The 21,875-nt window shown below is 56.4% G+C and overlaps 1 protein-coding gene across 2 annotated transcripts in view; it reads left to right on the forward strand.

Annotated features, from left to right (window-relative positions):
- The window catches only part of ATP2A3 (ATPase sarcoplasmic/endoplasmic reticulum Ca2+ transporting 3), a 34,262-nt gene extending 12,387 nt beyond the window's left edge, over positions 1 to 21,875 (forward strand). Inside the window, exons 5-21 of one of the 2 annotated variants that reach the window (XM_055576871.1) lie at positions 160 to 298; positions 559 to 639; positions 881 to 966; positions 2,729 to 3,193; positions 4,023 to 4,111; positions 4,283 to 4,385; positions 5,446 to 5,577; positions 5,978 to 6,103; positions 7,531 to 7,749; positions 7,916 to 8,251; positions 9,848 to 10,068; positions 11,022 to 11,224; positions 11,819 to 11,904; positions 16,260 to 16,393; positions 16,838 to 16,955; positions 17,488 to 17,605; positions 20,490 to 21,875. In XM_055576871.1, the coding sequence (XP_055432846.1) occupies positions 160 to 298; positions 559 to 639; positions 881 to 966; positions 2,729 to 3,193; positions 4,023 to 4,111; positions 4,283 to 4,385; positions 5,446 to 5,577; positions 5,978 to 6,103; positions 7,531 to 7,749; positions 7,916 to 8,251; positions 9,848 to 10,068; positions 11,022 to 11,224; positions 11,819 to 11,904; positions 16,260 to 16,393; positions 16,838 to 16,955; positions 17,488 to 17,605; positions 20,490 to 20,509 (2,676 nt within the window). In that variant the 3' untranslated portion in view covers positions 20,510 to 21,875. The remainder of the gene's footprint in view (positions 1 to 159; positions 299 to 558; positions 640 to 880; positions 967 to 2,728; positions 3,194 to 4,022; positions 4,112 to 4,282; positions 4,386 to 5,445; positions 5,578 to 5,977; positions 6,104 to 7,530; positions 7,750 to 7,915; positions 8,252 to 9,847; positions 10,069 to 11,021; positions 11,225 to 11,818; positions 11,905 to 16,259; positions 16,394 to 16,837; positions 16,956 to 17,487; positions 17,606 to 20,489) is intronic. The other variant, XM_055576872.1, reaches the window with a different exon arrangement.

Raw genomic sequence — 21,875 nt, forward strand, 5'->3', positions numbered from 1 at the left:
CATCCTGGGGTCTCCCAGCTGCTAGGTGTCACCTTCACCTGGTCCTGGAACCCTGCAGGTCCTTCTGCTTCCAGATCCATCCCAGGCCCCAAGGGGTGTCCTTCCAAGGGGGTGGCTTGCTAGGGCCAGCAGAGATAGATAGCCTTCCTGCCTCTGCAGGAACGCAACGCGGAGAGTGCCATCGAGGCCCTCAAGGAGTATGAGCCTGAGATGGGCAAGGTGATCCGCGCGGACCGAAAGGGTGTGCAACGCATCCTTGCTCGGGACATCGTCCCTGGAGACATCGTGGAAGTGGCAGGTGCTTCGGGGTATTCTCCTTGCATTATGAAATGCTAATGAGCCCACTCTTCTCTTTCTGACTGTACGTTGTAGAGGGGGGCTGTTGGATCCCTCTACAGCTCTTTAGCCAGAACCCCATTGGATGAATAAAGGGACTGTAAGCCAGGGGACAGCTCAGCCCTGCCTGCCAGCCCTGGCCTTGGCTTCTGGGAACCCTGCAGGCTTTCCTGGGAAGGGGTGCCCAGAGCCACACTCAGCCAAGCCGTTCTCCCTCCACAGTGGGAGACAAAGTGCCCGCCGACCTCCGTCTCATTGACATCAAGTCCACCACGCTGAGAGTGGACCAGTCCATCCTGACCGGTGAGGTCCAGAGGCCCGGGGATGGGAGGGTTTTACACGGGGCTTCTTGTTTCTTTTTTAAAATATGTATGTATTTGTCTACACTGGGTCTTAGTTGTGATTTTGATCTTTACTTGCGGCATGTGGGATCTGGTACCCCGACCAGGGACTGAACCAGGCACCCTGCAAAGGGGAGTGCGGAGTCTCAGTCGCTGGACCACCAGGGAAGTCCCAGGCTTCTCATTTCTGATTCTACATCCAGGTGAATCTGTGTCTGTGACCAAGCACACAGATGCCATCCCGGACCCCAGAGCTGTCAACCAGGACAAGAAGAACATGCTGTTTTCTGTAAGTGCCTTATAATAAAAATAACATTTAGATGAATCAGTTAGAGCCCTATGGGAAAGAACCTCACAATCATTGAGAATACGTGAAAATTTCTGGTAATAATAATAGTTATGTTTAGTGGAGGCTGTGTGCTTGGCCCTGTTCTAAGACCTTTACCTGTATGTATTTATTTTATGCTCGGATCGCCTTTGAAATAAGTATCCTTGTCTGCATTTTCCAGCAAGGAAACAGGCACCAAGAGGTTAAGTAAGTTTCCCACGGTCACGCAGCCAGTGAGCGGCAGAGCTGGGATGTGGACTCGGCCATCTGACCCCAGAGTTTTTCTCCTACCTGCTAGGCTTATCCTGCTTTAAGCTGGAGAGGGACAGAGCTTGTGTATAGTCACTCAACAGAATCCTGTAGAGAGAGGAGCATTGCCAGAATGGTAGAGAATGTCAGGAACCATTCGTTTCTCAGATAAGAAAACTGATCCCTAAGACAAGACACCAGGGAGAGTGTCTGCTCAGGGACAGTGATGGGGTTCAGCTCTGGGGGAAGGGATCAGCCCCTGTGGCCCCAGAGAGACCTAACCGGTGATGCTCATGGGCTGCCTAGTAACAGCCTGAAGCCGAGCACAGAGGCCACAACGAGGGGTAGAGCCAATTGGCAGTGGCCCTAGGTGCTAAGTTATAAAGTGTCCCCAGAAGTGAACAGAAAGGGAGAAAGTGATATTCACCTGCAGCTCTGCTTGAGGGGAGCGCCCATTCAAGGTGCCTGGAGGCCTCGGATAAGCTGCTTTGGGTGGGGAGGGGACCCCAAGGGGCACGCTCAGGCATCAGCAGCCGTCACAGGAAACTTTCTAAGGAGGGCGCTCTGGCTAACTGCCCGTCATTTCCTTGGCAGTGCATGCGTGTTTAGTCGCTCAGTCGTGTCCGACTCTTTGTGACCCCCTGGACTGTAGCCCGCCAGGCTCCTCTGTCCATGGGATTTCCCAGGCAAGAATACTGGAGAGGGGTGCGATTTCCTCTTCCAGGGGATCTTTCTCATCCAGGAGTCAAACCTGGGTCTTCTGATTGCAAGCAGATTCTTTACCACTGTGCCACCTGGGAAGCCCTTCCTTAGCAGAGGGGCCTGTACGTGGGGCAGGAGCTGCATGGCTCAGGGCAGAAGAGATACTGAAGCTGCCAGCACCCACCTCTCCAGCCTTGGCACAGGGCACCCATCTGAAGGGGATGAGTTATGAGCCTCCCCTTAACAGCTGTTTCTCTCGCCTCTGCTGGACCATTTTACAGGAGGACACGGAGGCTCATGCTGGCCAGCCCTTGCATCAGGGCTTGGGATATTACTGGGGCCTTGGGAATGGATGTACTTAAGCTCAGATTTTCTCGATTCTTCAGTAAATACTGTTTAAAACTGTTTACCTGAGATCACAGCAGCACCCCTGTGTGGCTGTTTTGGTTGTGTATGAACCTCATTTTAATGGGTTGGTGCTATGCTGTGCTGTCAATATCAGCTGTTGCTGCCTCTGTGCCAGACCCCATGCTGGCACTGGGAATGTGGCACCAAACCAAGTCCCTGCCTGCATAGAGCTGACACTGTCAAGGCGATGACAGTCATAACTCGAGACTACATAGCTGCATCTGTCTGGGAGCACTAAGTGACATGGAGAAAGAGAAAGCCAAGGAGCGGGAAGCGAGCCCTAATCCCAGCCTGAAGGGGTCAGGGGTCCTGGTCCCCTGCTGAGGTGCCAACCAGCCCCTTTGCGTATCCCTCTCTCGGCCAGGGCACCAACATTGCATCAGGCAAGGCAGTGGGTGTGGCAGTGGCCACGGGCCTGCACACCGAGCTGGGTAAGATCCGCAGTCAGATGGCCGCCGTGGAGCCAGAGCGGACGCCCTTGCAGCAGAAGCTGGACGAGTTTGGGCAGCAGCTGTCTCGCGCCATCTCCGTGATCTGCATGGCCGTGTGGGTCATTAACATCGGTCACTTTGCCGATCCTGCCCACGGCGGCTCCTGGCTTCGAGGTGCTGTCTACTACTTCAAGATCGCTGTGGCCCTGGCTGTGGCTGCCATCCCCGAGGGCCTCCCGGCTGTCATCACTACTTGCCTAGCACTGGGCACGCGGCGGATGGCCCGCAAGAACGCCATTGTGCGGAGCCTGCCCTCTGTGGAGACCCTGGGCTGCACCTCGGTCATCTGCTCAGACAAGACGGGCACGCTCACCACCAATCAGATGTCGGTCTGCCGGGTGAGTGGCTGCAGCCAGCCTGGGTGTTGCTGTGTGATGCTCGGCAGGCTGGGCTACCTCTCTAGGCCACTCCCTGACTCCAGAGATGGAGGAGAGAATATGTGCGCTGTCCCATGGTGGGAAGCAGGTCCAGGTTTTCCTGGGGCAGAGCAGCAAAGCCTGGCTGGACATGCATCATTTGGACACATGTGTCACTCTGTAGGGTCCTGACAGGCCTCGCAGGCCATCTGTGAACCTCAGTTTCCTCGTCTGAAGTTTGGGTGTGCAAGCCCTGCCAGGTGACCATAAAGGAAATAGGGGAGGGTCAAGTACAGCCTGGGTATCCGAGCCAAGCCGGGCCTGGACCCAGGTTTTAATCCTGCTCCACCGTGACACTCTGTGGTCAGTGCCTGTCACCCGATACACCAGCTCCAGTGGCCTGGGAAGGGCCCAGGCAGGAATTATTCATTCCTTGGCACTCGATTCCAGATCCTGGGCTGCTGCCCACATGCTCCAGGGAGTCTGGCTGAGACTCCAGCAGGTCTCTGGGGTAGAGGAGTGGCTGGGGTGATGCTGAAGGCTGTGGGTTTCCCATTCTCCCAGGCCCCCTGATCACTCCTCTCCCACCCCTGCTCCCATAAAACCCTGGAAACCCACGCTCTGTGTCTGAGACCTTAGTCCCCCACAAAAGCGCACCAGAGGCTGCCGCAGGGGTGGGGGCACCAGCTTGCTTTGCTGCCCTGCAGCCCCTGACCTGCTAGAATCCCTAGTAGGACTTCATTGGAACAGTCCCACTAGGGATAATGAAACAAGGGTTTGAAAAACATGAGCACATCCTTGTGCCCCCCAGATGTTCGTGGTAGCTGAGGCCGGAACGGGTACCTGCCGTTTGCACGAGTTCACCATCTCGGGCACCACGTATGCCCCGGAGGGCGAAGTGTGAGTGCTCGGCGAAGGGGCACAGGTGGGCGGGGTTTACGGGTGGGCGGGGCTACGTAGGACAACTGTTGAGAGTTGTCATTGGCGAGGCCTCCTGGGGGCGCGGCCAACATACTGGGCATCGCCCAGGGGCGGGGCCAATAACCCAGTTCTGACCCTCTGGCTCCACAGGCGTCAGGGAGAGCGGCGAGTACGCTGCGGGCAGTTTGATGGGCTGGTGGAGCTGGCGACCATCTGTGCACTGTGCAATGATTCAGCACTGGACTACAACGAGGTGGGTCCCTACCCACTTTCAGTGACTTCCCTAGTATCCAGGTGCTTAGAACAGACCTTTCTTCCAGAGTATCCAAGCTCCCAGGATTGAAAGTCCCTGCCCCTTGGGAGTGCCACACCCCAGGACCACTGTCATCCACAGTGCCCCCCCCGCCCCCCCGCTACTTCCTCGGTTTGGCTTTAGAACCTTGCTCTGGGACTCTTGGGCTGTGGGGGACTGTAATGTAAAAGGTAGAAAGGCCAGGGATGCCTGGGAGAAGAGGTGTAGGGGACAAACACTAGGAAGTGTTTAAAGCAAAAGGCACAGCCCAGAAACGGCCCACAGGCCACTATAACCTGATGTGATCTAGGCAGTGAACTCTTCCTTGTGGCTGGAGCAGAAGCATGGTGCACACGGGAGGCTTTTTGCCCCTGAATGGGGGCACTTGGCCAGACCAAGTCAATCTGATGCCCAGCTGAGGGCAGCAGACAGACAGCAAAGGGTATAGAGCAGGGGAGTGATATGTTCAGATCTGCATTCACAGAGGATCACCTAGGTCTCAGTGTGGAGGACAGAACAGACTGGGCAAGACCAGGGCCAGGGAGCCCTATGTGGTCATCTGGGCCTAAGAAATGTCAGCTGAGTCCTGGCTGGGGCTTCAGGAAGAGAGGAGTAGGCATGGGTTGGAGAGAGTTTGGAGCCAAAATCCTGGGACTTGGTGACCAGTTAGGTGAAAGAGGGAGGAGCTCAGGTAGCTTCTAGCTGCCATTCTGGCTGGAACAGTCACTTGAGGGGCACATACAGAAAGATGGAGGTAGACTGAGGGTTGGAAGGGAATCAAGCCCAACAGGCAGCAACTGCATGAGTGGGCGTGGAGCTCAAGAGGGAGGTAGCAGTGACCTGGGTGCGCACTGGCTGTTGTGAGCCTATGAAGAGTGGCGGAGGCAGGGGCATATGAGGCTGCAGGGAGAGAAGAGGGAGGGAAGCAGCAGCGCCTGGGAGCTCCAAGGCTCAGGGAGTGAGTGGGAGGTGAGACCGGGGGCTGCCCCGACCCTCACTCCCTGTACCTGGGCCCCTCTAGACCAAGGGTGTGTATGAGAAGGTGGGAGAGGCCACGGAGACGGCCCTGACGTGCCTGGTGGAGAAGATGAATGTTTTTGACACAGACCTGCAGGCTCTCTCCCGGGTGGAACGAGCTGGTGCCTGCAACGCGGTGAGCAGCATGGGGGCCTTGGCCACAGTCCGTGTGGCTGGGGCTTCTGGGGCATCGGGAGAAGGGAGAGAGGGGAAGGAAGTCCTGGGAGGCTTCTGGGAGGAGGAAGGACCTCAGATGCCTACCTAGTAAGACTGGTCTAGGGAGAAAAGAGAGGAACAGCTGAGTGTGGGCAAGGACTTGGAGTCAGAAATTACCCAGCCTCGTCAGGAAGTGGCAACTTTGGGGCATTTCTAGGGCTGGAGAGGGAGATGGAGGCCTTGAATGTCAGGGTTAGAGGAGGATAGATTCACCACTGTGTAGGGAGCAAGAGGCTCTTCACGGGGTCGAGCAGCTGGCGAGGAAGCAGCCAGGATCGCTGGCCCTGCCCCTCACGCCTTGACCCGCCTGGGCCCCGCAGGTCATCAAGCAGCTGATGCAGAAGGAATTCACCCTGGAGTTCTCCCGAGACCGGAAGTCCATGTCAGTGTATTGCACGCCCGCCCGCCCTGGCCTGCTGGCCCAGGGCAGCAAAATGTTTGTGAAGGTGGGCCTGCCCGACCGGCCTGGGGCCTCTGCACACCTGGAGTCCCCGGGGGCCTGCTCTCCAGTCCTCTGACGAGCCAGAGCCTGCAGCCGTGGGACACTGGGGGAGGTGGGAGACCCTCGGCAAAGGGATGCCTCTGGAATGAGGGTGGTCAGCCTGCCACGGGGAACTGGGAGGGGGACCCCGTGTCGGGCAGGTAAAACCCGGGCCAGATGCTGAGGCCTGCCCCTCCCTGTGGTCCCAGGTCTGATCTGAGAGGCACGGCCTTGCCGCATGACCTTGGGGCCACTCGCTCCCACGTGGGCCTTTGGTCCCCGTCTGAATAGCGGGTCAGGCTGGACTGTCTCAGGAGCCCTTTTGCTTCTGATGGGGACTGTTGAAGTGGTTGGTGTCCACACTTGGTGCTTTGTGTCTTGGAAACAGTCCTAAGGAGGAAAGGAAACAGCTCCATCCAGACTCTCGTCCATAGTCCTTCCTGTCACTGATTTTTAATATGAAGTAGGAGTCAGATTAAAGAAAAACCTTTAAAATCTGTTTTAAAACCTGCAGTGGGGGGTTTTAACCTGTTGTAAAACAAAAAGCTTCTGTATTGGGAGTTTGGGTTTCTTAAAATACCTAGTGTTTGACTATATATATATATATATATATATGCTGTATATATATATATTGTGTATGTATATATATCAAGGGACTTCCCTGACATTCCAGTGGTTGAGACTCCACACTTTCACTGCAGGAGGTTCAGGTTCCATCCCTGGTCGAGGAGCTAGGATCCCGCCTGCCCTGTGGCTCGGCCACAAAAAACAAACAAAACCCCCCTAGTGTTTGGGGTACCTTTTGGGGACATGGAGGAGGCACTGATGGAGGATTCAGAGTTTTTTTCCAGGCCTGAGACGAGGTCCAGGGTGAGACCCCAAGGCCAGTGAGAAGCCTGGCACCCCACGACCACCCTCCAGAGCCACATCCCCCACACCCTCAGCTGGACTCTATTTCTGGTCCCCCAGCAGGGCTCAGCCCACTTCCCGATGCAGAGCACCTTACAGAATTGGAATCGTGGGAGCACCAGCCTGACAGGGCAGCAGGGTCTGCAGGAGGGTGCCATTCCCACCCTGTCCCCCAAAATGCTGCGTCAGGCCTTCTCAGCTGCAGGCTAATTGCCGGCGTAGGGGGATGTTCTGCTGGGCGCTTCACACTGCGTCACACTCTATATGAGCCCCCCCTACCCTCTGGGCTCTCTCACAGTGGGGCCCACCTGGTTCCTGCACCAACCTTCTTAAAGATGGATGGATTCTGTTGCGCCCCTTATTCTGTGTCCCCTTGAGTGACCTTACTTACCTGAGATCTAGGCCTCAACTCACAGTTAAGCAGGAGGGAGGGGTGGGGTCTCGACTGACCGAGTTGTCTCCTCCCCTGTCCCGCTCCTGCAGGGGGCTCCTGAGAGTGTGATTGAGCGCTGCAGCTCAGTCCGTGTGGGGAGCCGCACAGTACCCCTGGACACCACCTCCAGGGAGCAGATCCTGGCCAAGGTCAAGGATTGGGGCTCAGGTTTGGACACGCTGCGCTGCTTGGCACTGGCCACCCGAGACATGCCCCCAAGGAAGGAGGACATGCAACTGGATGACTGCAGCAAGTTTGTGCAGTACGAGGTGGGTGCTGGGACCCCAGGGCTGTGTGTCCACCTGCAATATGAGGTGGGTGTGCAGTAGGAGGTGGGTGTTGGGGCCCCGGGCTCGTGTGTCCGCCTGCAGTGCTGGGCAGGTGGCAGGTTGAGGATGGGTCCAGGCTCCGCTGGCATCTGTCCCCTCCCTACAGACGGACCTGACCTTCGTGGGCTGCGTGGGCATGCTGGACCCTCCGAGGCCCGAGGTGGCTGCCTGCATCGCACGCTGCCACCAGGCAGGCATCCGTGTGGTCATGATCACAGGGGACAACAAAGGCACGGCCGTGGCCATCTGCCGCCGGCTTGGCATCTTCGAGGACACGGAGGACGTGGCGGGCAAGGCGTACACGGGCCGCGAATTCGATGACCTCAGCCCCGAGCAGCAGCGCCATGCCTGCCGCACGGCCCGCTGCTTCGCCCGGGTGGAGCCCGCCCACAAGTCCCGCATTGTGGAGAACCTGCAGTCCTTTAATGAGATCACTGCCATGGTGAGGCCACAAGCTGGGAGCCTGCGGGGAGGTGGCGGTCTGGGGTATGGTGGGAAGCACTGACCACAGGGCTTAGAAAGAGCAACTGGCCAACCCCTGCCTCTGCTTCATTCTTATTTTTCCCAACATCTTATTTCAAAAAATTTCAAGCCCAAAGAGAAATTGAAATGATTTTTATAGCGAATGCCTGTAGATATCTGCCATCTAGAGTCTATAAATAGCATAGGTATATTTGCTTTATCACATACCTGTCCATCTACCCACCTTTAACCCATCTTTCTTAATGCATTTCAGACTCAGCTGTAGACATCAGTATGTTTTGCCCTCACACAGGAGGGGGAACTTTACCATCAACCCATGAGGTTCCTTTACACACCTTCTCTATCCGGCCATGACTCGCAGTCTCTGCTCTGATTGTTTTTCTTGCATCATGGATTATTTTGCCTCTCATGGATTTTCACATGAGTGGATCATACAGCATTTGCTGTCTGGCCTTTTCCTTTGAGGTTTATCCACGTTGCTGGGGGATCGGTGCCATGATTTTTCGTGTATTGTTCAGTGGCATTACACTGTTACACCAGTCTCTTCATCCCTCCCCTCTGGATGAACGCTTGGTTTGGTCTGTTTTTGTTCCGTCTCATTCTTGATTGCTGACCTCTTCATCAATGCTGATCTTACTCTTAACCTCGATCTCACTCCCCCCTCTCTTGACCTCAGTTTATAATCTTGACCTCCAGCCTATCCCAGTCCTTTACATTGACCTTAATTCTTATATGTGGCTCAGTCTTGACCTGATAATGAGCTGGGCACCAACCTTGACTTGACCACAACTGTAAACTTGTTCTTGGCCCTTATTTTTGACCTTCACACCGACTTGGTCCCGGACCTCAACCTTAAACACCTTAAACTGATCCTTTACTCAACTCAAGCTTGATACGAGTTCCAGTCTTTACCTGGACCCTGATCTGATCCCTGACATTGACCCCCCCCCCAACAATCTATTACTTTATGTTGACCTCAGCTTTAATCTGGCCTTCAATCTTGACTTTGACATCAACTCTAACTTCTACCATGACATCATTCCTGATAGGGACCATAGCCTGGACTTGATCTCTCCCTTAATCTAATTTTTTTATCTTGAACATAAGTCCATTCTTGACCCTGTCTTTCACCTTGGCTCCAGCCTTCACCTTAACTACACCCCTAACTGACCCTTGACCTGGGCCATGACCTTCACCTCATTCCTGATTTGACCTTAACTTTGTCCTTAACCTCAGTCTCATTTTCTACCCCACATCCCACTGTGATTTCATCCTTGCCCTCAATGTAGACTCACCTTCTTCCCGTCCTCGCCTCACCATCCTCTCTGACCTTAAACTTGACCTTCTTCTCAATTTTGTCCTTGTCTGCACTCCCTGCCCTGTCCTTAGCCTCAGCCCCAGATCAGTTTCTAGGCTCATGACCTCACCATTGGTTCCATTCAGCTGTCTGCTTCCTCGGGGACAACCCCTAAACTTGGTGACAGGCTGAGGGAGGGGAGTCAGGCAGGTGTCAGGGAAGTTTCTCAGGTGTGAAGCCCCCTAACCTGGCCCTCAGACAGGAGACGGAGTGAATGATGCCCCAGCCCTGAAGAAAGCAGAGATTGGCATCGCCATGGGCTCTGGCACGGCCGTGGCCAAGTCAGCGGCAGAGATGGTACTCTCAGATGACAACTTTGCCTCCATCGTGGCCGCGGTAGAGGAGGGCCGGGCCATCTATAGCAACATGAAGCAATTCATCCGCTACCTCATCTCCTCCAACGTTGGCGAGGTTGTCTGGTGAGGCCCTGTATTCAGTCCTCCCAGCCCTCTGGACTAGCTGTGGATCCCCAGGACAGGGAAAATGCCTGGTCTGGGATGGGGCGACAGGGAGAATGCCTGGTCCTGGGATGGGGCTGCAGGGATGACAGGACCCGTGTCCTTCCCTGGAAGACTGGGACCTTCCAGAGTCCCACCTCAGAGTGGGCAGGAACAGGGACACCCCATCAATCTCCAGAACCCCTGATGTACCTTAGTCCCCAGGGTGGTGCTGGAGAAATCCCCTGGCATCCCTCCAGCCATGACCTTCTTCCCACTTTCAGAATCCTGCGAGATGGGAGAACTCACCTCACCTTTGGGCAGTAATATGTTTGTGTGTGTGAATACAGGGTGTGTGCCTGAGTGAGAGGTGTGTGTACACGTGTGCATGTGACTTCCTGTTCATCTTTGGGCATGAGTACAAGCACCGAGGATTTGTGCTCGCATGTAATCGTGTACACACTTAGGTTCACATGTGAGTGATGCCTGTGGCGAATGGTGAGCGCACGTTTGCCTGGCCGTGTAAGAATTCTGCATCTGTGCACGTCAGGGCAAGCGTGTAGATGTTTGCTTGTGTTTGTGGGATTGTGTGTCCTGCACTAGGAGTTTTGCACACATCTGTGAACAAATGTGTATCTGCTCAGACATGCACTGTCCACATGTGTGTGTCTGTGTGTGTGTCTTAAAGAGAACTTGTGTCCTGTCCTCAATGGGAGAGGCCTAAAGGGCGGGTCTATCCAGGCCCCAGAGCTAGGACTGGGGGTTCAGGGGTGGCCCAGTGTGACCAGAGTGTATGCACCTACTTCTCACTTGTGCACACACATCAGAACTAGCAGAGTGAGGCGGGGCTGCTGCAGAGACAGTGGGGCCTGGGGTGTGAGTAGCAGCTGGACCTGCCATTTGCTGGGAGCTCAAGCCCATGACTCTGGTTCCAGCATCTTCCTCACAGCGATTCTGGGCCTGCCCGAAGCCCTAATCCCTGTGCAGCTGCTCTGGGTGAACCTGGTCACAGATGGCCTACCTGCCACAGCCCTGGGCTTCAACCCCCCAGACCTGGACATTATGGAGAAACGACCCCGAAACCCTCGAGAGGCCCTCATCAGTGGCTGGCTCTTCTTCCGATATCTGGCTATTGGAGGTGAGTGGGACCCCAGCTTTCATAGGGATTCCTGGAGTTTCCTAAGACCCTTGTATCAGTTACACTTACAAACTCCAGACCAATATGACTCAGCCTGGCTTATGTCAAGAGAAACTGTACGTGGACTCATGTAACTGAAAAGACTGGGTATGCTTCAGGCATGTCTGGATCCAGCCCTCAGACTGTCACTGGCATATTTTAGCTCTGCCTGAGCTTCATTCTTAAGCAGGTGCTCCTTGGAATGGCAGGATGGTTGGCAAAGCTCAAGCCCTCAGACTTGCCCCATTACAATCCCAAATAAAGCAGAAGAAAGAGTCTTATCCTATCACTTCTGTAGAAATAGGATGAAATTCTCAGGCCTGTTCTCCACCCATATCGTGTCACCTGCTTATCTCCTTGCCAATTGCTGTGGCCAGGGATGGAGCAGATGCTGTCTGCCCATCAGGGCCACTGCTGACCCTGAGGGTAGGTGCTACATACTAAAGGGAGAGAGTGGTTCCCTGACAGAGATTCAGCAAATTATTGGGAAAGGGAAACAGATGCCAGAAAGCCGCAGGCGTGCACTATAGCCAGTTTCTTCCTGCCTCCCCACAGTGTACGTCGGCCTGGCCACAGTGGCTGCTGCCACCTGGTGGTTCCTATATGATGCCGAGGGACCGCAGGTCACCTTCTACCAGCTGGTAAGCAAGGGATGGCCAGGAAGCCCATTGGGGTCATCTGAGAGGTGGTATCGTTAGAGTTCCAGGAGAGGGGGAATCCAGAACCCTACGGGTGGCCAGTGGCTGTCCCTCCCCACCTCTGTACACCTGTAGACACCCACCACTTAAGGAAACAAGCTCAGAAACCGCCAGAGGCCTAGAGACAGCAGCACAGCCCCTGAGCCAGAGAAGATGCTGCTCGCTCCCCCTATCATTCAGTTACAGGGGGCCTCAGGCTTCACTGCCCGGAAGCCTTACCTTTATTGGGAAACATCCCAAACATTGAGGGCTCAGTGATAGGAGCACCTAAATGATGGAACTTTTGGCAGAGAGTCAGACTGAAGTGATCAATAGTGGAGGGAAGGAATCAGCCAGGCTTTTATAGCCAGCCTGTCTCTTGGGGAAAGGACCCACTGACCTCTTGAAGTCCCCTGGGTGGCAGGTGCACACCACAGGCCTGGCTTAGTTCAGCCTAGCTCTGGAAGTAAGCAAGGAGACGCCACCTCCATCCTGACCTCAACTGCTGTCTGTCCATCTGTCCCTCTGTCTGAGCAGCCAACGCATCTCTTTTGCTTGAAAGAACCATCGCAGCAATTCTGGCCAGGCCAGTGGTGGGTTTCTGGTTTAAAGGAGAGAGCTGCCTGGATGTAGACTTTCCTTCCTCTGGTGTGCTAGCCTTTCCATTTTCCTGTAGACAGAAGAGCTCAAGAGAGGGACCCCGACTTCCTGCCCCCATCTTGGGTGTGTCAGGGAAACACAGTCTTCCCCACCCCCGGGGGCAGTGTGAGGGCTCTTTCTGGGGTTCACAGCTAGGTGGAGGCAGCTGGGGGTGCTTTCTTTTTCCCACCAGCCCTCAAGCACATGGGGCTCCCCTCCTGGCAGCAGTGCAGAGCCTGGGCCCAGACCCCTATATCCCAAAGGCCGGTGGCCCCCAGCCCTCGGCATATGGACCAGACACCTGCCCCTGCAGCTCCTGTAGGGGCGGCAGGTGGAGAGTGGGGGTGTGCTGACCGTCCTGCCACAGCCTTCCTCCTGTCCCATCACTATCACCATCCTTTGGGCTATGAACCCCAAATCTCCAGGGACCTCCCCCCGTATCAACCTTCTGAGCAGTCCCATACAGCCGGCTGCATACCTCCTATGGGATATCCCATGGTCCCAGTGCACTCACCAAGTCCAAAGTCAAAATCAGTTGCCCTTTTGTAAACAATTGCCTCTTCTTCCATCTGCATCTCAGTTTCACCTCCTCCCTGGTCACCCCAGCCAGACCCCTGGAGTCCTGCTAGACACACATCCCAAACCCACCACCAGTCAGTCCTCAGTCCCCCGGGGCCACCGTCCCAGCTGTCCTCAGGTCATTCCATTTCTCATTTATCCACTTGGGCGAGAAGTGGCTGTTAGGCACCGACTGTGCCAGGCACAAATTGCTAGAGCAATGGCGGTGACTGAAATGGCAGAGTATCTGCAGAGAGTGTCCCGTCTGGTGGGGGAGGGAGCCAGGGAAATGGGCGGTCACGTTTTATAGTGAGCCATGCTTCTGCAGAGAAAAGACAGGAGGCTGTGGAACTCGGAGGTGGTCAAGACTTAGACCTAAAGTAGAACTCTCAGCTGCAGGTGTTGGAATTTCAGGAGAGGTGCCTGGAGCCCCGCTAGCATTCCTGGAGGAATGCTGAATAAAGGCAGGAGAGTAGATCCTGGATCCTGGCCGCCCAGGTTCACACCCAGGTTCTATCACACACAAGCCGTGTGATTTGGAACAGGCTACTTAACCTCTCTCTTCATTTCTCCACCCATATAAACTAGGTAATAGACCCTGCCTCGTAGGGCTATCCAGACGATCACCCGAGTCAGTACATATAAAGTGCCTAAACCAACACTTGGCACGTGGTAAGAGCTATGTAAATGTTAATGAAACCCAGAGGGAGGCTCACAGGTGAAGGCGAATGGGAAATAGCCAGGGAGGCCAAGGGAAGGAGTAGGGAGAACAGTAGCTTCACCCAAAGAAACAGGCCTGCCACCCCCAGGGGAGGGGTGCTCACGATGAAACTGCGAGGCAGAAGTTCCAGCCCCTGAGCACCTTCTGATGAACAGTGCAGGAGGCCACACTGCGGCCCAGGACCCAGGCACAGTGCAGGTGCTCACTGCTGAGACCCAGAAGGTCGGAACTGGGCAGGGTGTTTTTGTATGCTGTGATGGGGCTTTGTTGGTGTGCGTGGGCTTTCTCTAGTTGTGGTGAGCAGGGGTTACTCTTCATTGTAATGCATGGGCTTCTCATTGTCTTGGCTTCTCTTTTTGCAGAGCACGGGCTCTAGGGCACGTGGAATTCGGTTGTTCAGGATTTAGTTGCTCTGTGGCAATTGGAATCTTCCAGGGATCGAACCTGTGTCCCCTGTATTGGCAGGCAGATTCTTACCCACTGTGCTAGCAGGGAAGTCCCGGGATGTTAATCTATTGAAACACCTCCATGTGATCCTGTTCTCATTGTCTTCCCTGTACGCGGGCATAGGGATGCAGGCACACCTGTGCCCAGATGGGAGGTGTGTGCATGGCATCTGCGTGTGCACGTTTGAGGAAGGTCCTTACCGTTAAGATCTGAAGGTGAGGCCTGACAGTGGTGACAGAACCCGAAAAAACATTTGTCCTCTTGGTCAGTTGGGCAGTTTCAAAGTTTAGGACATTTTCTATGCCCTGTGATCAGCGCCAAATAAAACTGTGCACTTGTCCCAAATACTGGAGCTCGGTTTTTTTGGAGAAATTCCCTCCTCTGTTGATTTAAATAAGACTCTCCATCTCTTTGTCAAGAGAGAAGTCTAGCCAAGCCATGGTCTTTTATCATTTTGCATCGTGCATGAGAGAGGAAAGAAACAGCAGTCCCTTCAGGCTGACGGAGTCGCTCTACCCGCATTTATGCCGTGTGGGGAATGAGGGATGGATTTCCTGGGCAGGAGGTCAGGCCGCCGATCATATTACAGATTTCTCATTGAGGCTTATTTTCGCAGCACGTGGCCCTCATTTCTAAACTTTAATCTTAAAAGGATCACTGTTTCAGAGGAGATTCCAGGGGCCAGATGTTGGAGAACAGAGCTGTGTAATGGTTGTGAATGTTCACGCGAATCCCCGTGGTGCGGAAGAGAACGAGACGGAAGTTCTCACTAGTGGCCTCAGTTCAGCATCTTGTTACAGCAGCTTCTGAGAGCAAGGTTCAGGGGGCAGGAAGAAAACTCCCCTGGGGCCACAGGGGCAAGTGCCACCTCCCTTATTGAGTCCTGAGAGCTCCTTGTTCATTGTGGAGAAGCTGTGTAGCAAGCCATCACCTGACCACGCATGTGTTAGGCCTTGTCGTGAGCGAAGGGCAGGTCTGGTAGAGCTCGATTTCAGAGACAGAAATGAAGAGGTGTGAATGGAACCTTATTTAATAATCATGACTAGGGCCCCAGTAGCCTCATCTTCTGGGCTTCCGAGGTGGTACTCGTGGTCAAGAACCTGCTTGCCAGCACAGGAGACCTGAGACTTGCGTTTGATCCCTGGGTCAGAAAGATCCCCGGGAGGAGGGCATGGCAACCCACTCCAGTATCCTTGCCTGAAGAATCCGATGGACAGAGGAGCCTGGCTCCTACAGCCCATAGGGTCGCGTTGCAAAGAGTTGGACATGACTGAATCGACTTAGCACGCACGCTCACAGCCTCGTCTTCTACCAGCTAAAGGTGAATTCTATTCAAGTATAATTTTGCTGATTGATTTTCATATGCATTTACTTATTTGGCGTTAATCGCTCAGTCGTGTCCGACTCTTGGCGACCCCATGGACTGTAGCCCGCCAGGCTCCTCTGTCCATGGGATTTTCCAGGCAAGAATACTGGAGTAGGTTGTCATTTCCTTCTCCAGGGGATCTTCCCAACCCAGGAATCAAACCCGGGTCTCCTGTATTGCAGGCACATTCTTTACTCTCTGAGCCACCGGGAAAGCCCAACTCATTTGGTGGCTTCATTTAATCACTGCCTCCCCCAACCCCTGCACCTCTGATACTTAGGCCCTCACCCCCTGATTCCAGGGGCCCCTGCCGTCCTCCCCAGCCTCATACCAGCTGCTCTCCCTTTTCTCAGCACAACCCCACCGCAGTACATCTTGCCCTACCCGCTGGCACAGTGCAGCCCCTCTGTCCCATCCTGGGTGAGCGAGCACCCCTCCCTGGGCGAGCACCCCTCCCTCTCCACAGCAGCACTGGCTGTACTGTCCTCAGATGTAAGCTGAGGGTGAGGGGGTGGGGTGAGGCTCCCCATGCCCTGGGCCCGCCACTCTTCTTTCTGCCTGCACCCCATCTCACCTGGGTGCCCCCAGAGGAACTTCCTGAAGTGCTCCGAGGACAATCCAGTCTTTGCCGGCATTGACTGCGAGGTCTTTGAGTCACGCTTCCCCACGACCATGGCCTTGTCTGTGCTGGTGACCATTGAGATGTGCAATGCCCTGAACAGGTGGGCTGGCAGGGGGGCCTGAAGCGGGGGCTGGGACAGGGGCTGAGGGTCAGTAGGGGCCCAGGATTGGGGGTGGAGGTGTCCAGAATTACAGTCTGAGGGTCAGAAGGGTCCAGAGGAGGGTTCTGAGAGCCAATGGGGCCTAGAATTGGGATCCAGGCGATCAAGGGAGACATGGTTGAGGTCTGAGAGAATAGAAGGGCCAGGATTAGGTCTGAGGGTCAGAGAAAGGGGGTCTGAGCCCCAGGACGCCCCTGGGGGCTGAGTGGGCAATAGCCACACACCCCTCCTGGCTGCATTCCCAGAAGCACTCTGGATCTTAAAGGACGATGCTGAAACTCAGACCAGCTCCTCCCTGCACCTCACTTGGGGGATGGGTGGTGGACCAGAGCGGGGCCTGCCCGCATCCTGGCCTGAGGTGAGCGCCCCGTGTGCCCTCAACAGCGTGTCGGAGAACCAGTCACTGCTGCGGATGCCGCCCTGGCTGAACCCCTGGCTGCTGGCGGCCGTGGCCATGTCCATGGCCCTGCACTTCCTCATTCTGCTTGTGCCGCCCCTGCCTGTGAGTCTCTGCCCAGCCCTGGTCCCCTCCTGCGGCTCCTGGGGTCACAGGGCCCTAATTCCCCTCTGAGGCTGGGCCTTTCCGGGGCCTCTTTGTGAAACTGCCTGGTGGCTGTGATGGGGGAGAGGTCTGATGGTGCTCCATGACCGCATGGAGCTGGACCCTGGTCAGCCAGATGTGTCCCCCACTTCAGGACATCCCTCCCAGACTTGGGGAACAGAACAGGTAGGGGGAGAAAAAAATAGAAAAAAAAAGTGGTCCCCCAAGGCTGGGGCAGGAGGAAGGACGATGCCCTTTGCCAGTGCAGAATTCCTCCCACTTCCCACCAGGACAGAAGGACTTGGTCCTGCGGGTGAGAGCAGGGGAGGGTGCCTGGGGCAGAGGAGACTCAGTGGACACAGATCTGGAGGCAGGACGGGGGGCACATCTTAGACGTGTTTGTGAAGAGTCCACTGTAGCCGGGGGTGTGTGAAGTGGTGGATGTGGGGGGCTCTGGGCACTCCTTCCTTTAACTAAGACGCCCCCATCCCAGCTCATCTTCCAAGTGACCCCACTGAATGGGCGCCAGTGGGTGGCGGTGCTCCAGATATCTCTGCCTGTCATCCTGCTCGACGAGGCTCTCAAGTACCTGTCCCGGAAGCACGTGGATGGTGAGTGGAGGCCCCAGACCCCCCTACCGGCTCGCCTCCAGCCCGCCTCCCCACCTGCCTCCGCCCCCAGTCTGCAGTGGGTGTCGGCAGGGTCTTGCACTTAGGGCCCGGGGCCCTGGGCTCACCGGGCTGCCGATGGGAGCACCGCTCAGGGCTGGGCCGCCTCGCTCTCCTCGCTCGCTGCCAGCCCTGCCCCGCCCGGCCTGCTGTGCCCTGCTCTGGGTCTTCCCCTCTGACTTCTCTGAGCTGAGCCTGTCGCAATGCAGGCCACTGTCAGGACGGCCTCCCAGACACAGACTGGGCAGCCGCTGACTGCCTCCTCTGGGACTCCAGACCACACTGGGTTGGCCTCTTTGGCACCACCTTGTGGGTGGGTGAAAGGGGCATTTTCTGAGTTCCCATCTCTGGGTCTGTCTTACCTCGGGAAGGAGGGCAGAAGGGCATAGTGGGGGGCGGTGTGTAGAGGGGCGGGCTGGGGCATGCTGTCCGTCTCTACACGCCTCTGCAGGGGCTCAGAGAGTAGGCAGCTCTGAACCTCCCGAGGGCAGGGAGGTGGGATCGTTCTCATTCTCTGAACTGCCCAGAGAGGGAGGAAGCAGGGGTGAGAAACTCCCTCTTCCTGGGACTTTGAGCCAAGGCCTTGGGTCTGTGGCCAGGCTGCTGGTCCATGTTAGGCTCAGAGATGACCGAGGCCTGTGTTGGAGCAGCTGGGTGGGTCCTTAAGGGCCACCTCTGGCAGGAATGTATCCCAGGCCCGGGGGGGATGCCCGGGGTTGGGGTGGAGGGGCTATAAATAGATCACGTGTCTAGCATTCTGCAGGGGCCAAGGCAGTCAATCAGCCCCCATCTCCCATGCTGGCCGGCCCTCCTGGGCACTGCAAATATTTTGTCTTATTAAAAAGGCCAAAACAAGTCAGCCTCCACTCTCTGGAGAAGCTGGCCCACCCCAAGTCTGTCTGCAGGGTGACCAGACATGGTGGAGGAAAAGGAGGGCTCAGCCAAAGGGGAAAGTGGAGCTGGTGGGAGTGGGAGCCAAAGCAAGGCTCCAGCCCACGGGTACGGGGAGGGGAGCCGGACACAGCATTGTGCCTGCTGCGGGGTTTTTTCTGTCCCCCGCTCTGGACGCTTGAGAATCCCATGGACCGAGGGGCCTGGCGGGCTATAGTCCATAGGGTCGCAAAGAGTCGGACATGACTGAAGCAACTGAGCACAGTGGACGCTCCGGGGGAGGTAAAGGAGGAGCTGGCTCTGTCATCTGAAACTCTATCTTCTGGACCCCCAACTCTGGCTGGAGAGCAGAGTTGGGGGTTGGTCCACCCAGAAGGCTTGACCTTGGCCACACTCGCTCACCTCCACAGTCAGGCCTCCTGGGGGTGTGGGCAGCTCAGACAGCTTCATGTCTTCAAGAGCTTTCTTTGGCCAAGAGGTTGTGCACGTTTTCTCGAGAAAACTCCCAAGTGAGGATATTTCTCAGCCAAGGGGAGAAGCCTCTGTTTCCGGCACTGTTCCAGTGCTGGTTGCTGGATGATGGAGGATTTGGCTGGGTTGGGGAGGGGAGCAGGCCCCTAGTAGGACGGGACAGGGGAGGGAGCATCCTTGCCAGGCTGGGGTTGGGGTGGTTTATAGAAGAGGTAGGGTTTGAGCAGAGGTTTGAAAGGGGAGGATTGAACTTGGCGGAGAAGGAGCTGGGCTCTTAGTGGGGCTGGGGCTCAGAGTGCAGGGTACAGGGGTGAGGCCAGAGTGGGGCAGGGGCCTCGCTTACCAAGGTAAGGACCCTGGACATTGTCCTCAGGGAAGTGGAAGCCACAGAAGGGCGGAGGCATAGGAAGAACTGGGATCACCATGGAGGGCTGGTGGGGGGCGAGGCTAGAGGAAGAGAGGCTGCTGGGGCCTGTAGAGCTGGTCTGGGAGGGGGGACACTGAGGCCCAGGGTGAGCTGGTCCCAGGCAGTGCCTCCACCTCCACCAATAACCTGAGATGCTGACTGTGGTCCTGGTGAGGCCTGGCTTGTGAGTGTGATGCTCAGCTGTCAGGAGTGGCGTGGGGCCTATAGGCTGGGCATCTGTGCCCACATCAAAGAGATAGCGTGGAGTGTGCCCGCTGGCAGCCTAGACGGATCTGCCCCATGCGGCCGCAGTCCCTTGGGTCTCCTAAAGGCAGCCAGGGCGGGGGTGAGACAGGAGACCCTGTTATGTTCCCAAGCCGGCCTGGTGGCCTTTTAGGGAAGTTTTGCAGAGGACTGATGCTCATGACTTCCCCACGATTTATGAGGAGTGTGTCCTACAGAGGACTGTGGGTGCTGGGTCAGCCCCGGGGGGTTGTGGGGTGTCCCCTTGCCCCACCTCCTGGCTCTGCCCAGGTGTGGCTGAGCATCTGTCAGGCGGAGGCCTGTGGGCCTTGCTGAGGGGGGCGGGAGGCCTGGAGAGATTGAGTGTGAACCGATTTGGGAGGGTTCAAGATGCGAGGTGGGCCTGGGGTTTATTCTGATGGCAGTTAGGAAGCCATGGAAGGGAGCGGTGGGCTGAGTCTGTGGCATGATGCCAGGGGCAGGAGGGTGTTGGTGAGAGGCCTTGAGGCAACAGAGGACGAGACATGGGCGAGGCGTCAGGGTGGCCTTGGTTCCCGGACCTCTTCCTGGTGGGTGGTGGTTCACCAAACTAGAAACCAAGAGGAGAAGGAGTGTCGGATGCTCTGGGGGTGTTGATGGAATACGTGGGGTGAAGGAAGCCCCAGGGATGTCCAGAGGGATGGAGCAGGGCTGGGGGCCGACCAAGAGATGCTGTGGGAGAGCGGGAGAAGAGGAGGCCGGAAGGGGCCCGAGGGAGCCAGCCTGGATGTGTGCTCCCACACATACGTCTTCACACACTCTCGGGTTTTCTTCCAGAAGACAAGGGCCAGCAGTGAGTGCGGGGAGCAGAGTGGAGTCTGCAGCATGTACCTCAGAGTGACGGTGCCCAAGCGTTCGCCTCCGCCGCCCCCACCGCCCACCCGCCTGCACACTCGCCTGCTTGCTCACTGGGCTCACCGCCAGGCCTGGTCTGGGGTCTCCGTCCCCACTCCTGCCTGCCTGGGGGCTCTGTGATTCAGGTGTCTGGGCTCTAGTCCAGGATCTGCAGCCTGCGAGGGGCCTGCCCAGAGGCCGGAGCTGGCCCAGAGCCCTCCTCCCCGGATCCACAGCACGTACACTCACGCTCCGAGCGCTTCCCCTGCTTTGAGGCGGGGCATGCCCTTAGCGACCTGCAGGCGTGTCTACCCTGATGGAGTTCTGGGAACCACTCTGATCTCACTCTTAGCGATTGCCTGGTCTGGGGCCTGGTCGGCCCCAGGGTGAAGAGGGGACATCCGGACCCAGCCGTGCACAGCGAGGACAGACAGCCCCCTCCATTCCACTCCGTTTCCTTGGAATCGACTCACGAGGGCTTGAGCCTGTTTCTGTTTATCCACGCAGGGAGTTGAAGACTCACAGCGAGGGACACAGGAGTGGGGGAGGGGGGCTGAGCAGGGATCCCCCTTTCCTGGGAAATGGCCAGCCTGCCGACCTCAGCTCCAGACTCAGGGTCTTCTGTTCCAAGCAAATGAAACACGCCATCTCTGCGTTGCCTGCCCTACCAAGCAGAGTATGGGGTTGCCTTCTGTGTTCCTGTCGCCTGAGACCTGAGACCTCCTTGGGATCGCTGAACACTGTGCCCTGCCACCCAGCCCAGGGCTCAGCCATCTCCAACTCTGCATGGCCAGGTGATCCTTGGCCTTAGTCTTTGCCCCTGCCCCCTGCACACCCATGAGCCAAAAGGGTGTCTGTCACTAAGAATGGCGAGTTATCAAGGGCACATTCCCTCTCTCCGTCCTTGCTGGAGGGACCCATGAGCACCTGGATCACCTCCGTGGAGGGAAGAGAGCGTTTGAGGAACACAGATGTTTCTCTGCACTCATCTCTTGCCCCTCCGGCAAAGATTAGCTCAGCACAGAAGCAGCAGTGAGCAATGACTGCGTCCTTGCCCCTCCTCGAGAGTGTACAGAGTGATTATTTTATATGTAAATCAAGACCCGTGTCCCATCCTGGTCCCCAGAATCAAAATCCCCCTCGGCCTGCCTTGCAGACAGATGGGCTTAACATTCAGCAGCCCCTCCCCCTAGCCTTTGCCCTCCCTTCTCTTGAAAGTGAGAGAACCCAGAGTCTCCCATGTCTGTAGGGGAGGAGGGCGGAGAGGAGGGGCAGGGGCCTGTACCCACCTGCTGACCTGAAATCTGGTAGAGAAATAAAGGTCAAGTG

Source organism: Bubalus kerabau, chromosome 4 (genome assembly GCF_029407905.1).
Source record: "Bubalus kerabau isolate K-KA32 ecotype Philippines breed swamp buffalo chromosome 4, PCC_UOA_SB_1v2, whole genome shotgun sequence".
NCBI classification, from domain to species: Eukaryota; Metazoa; Chordata; class Mammalia; order Artiodactyla; family Bovidae; genus Bubalus; species Bubalus kerabau.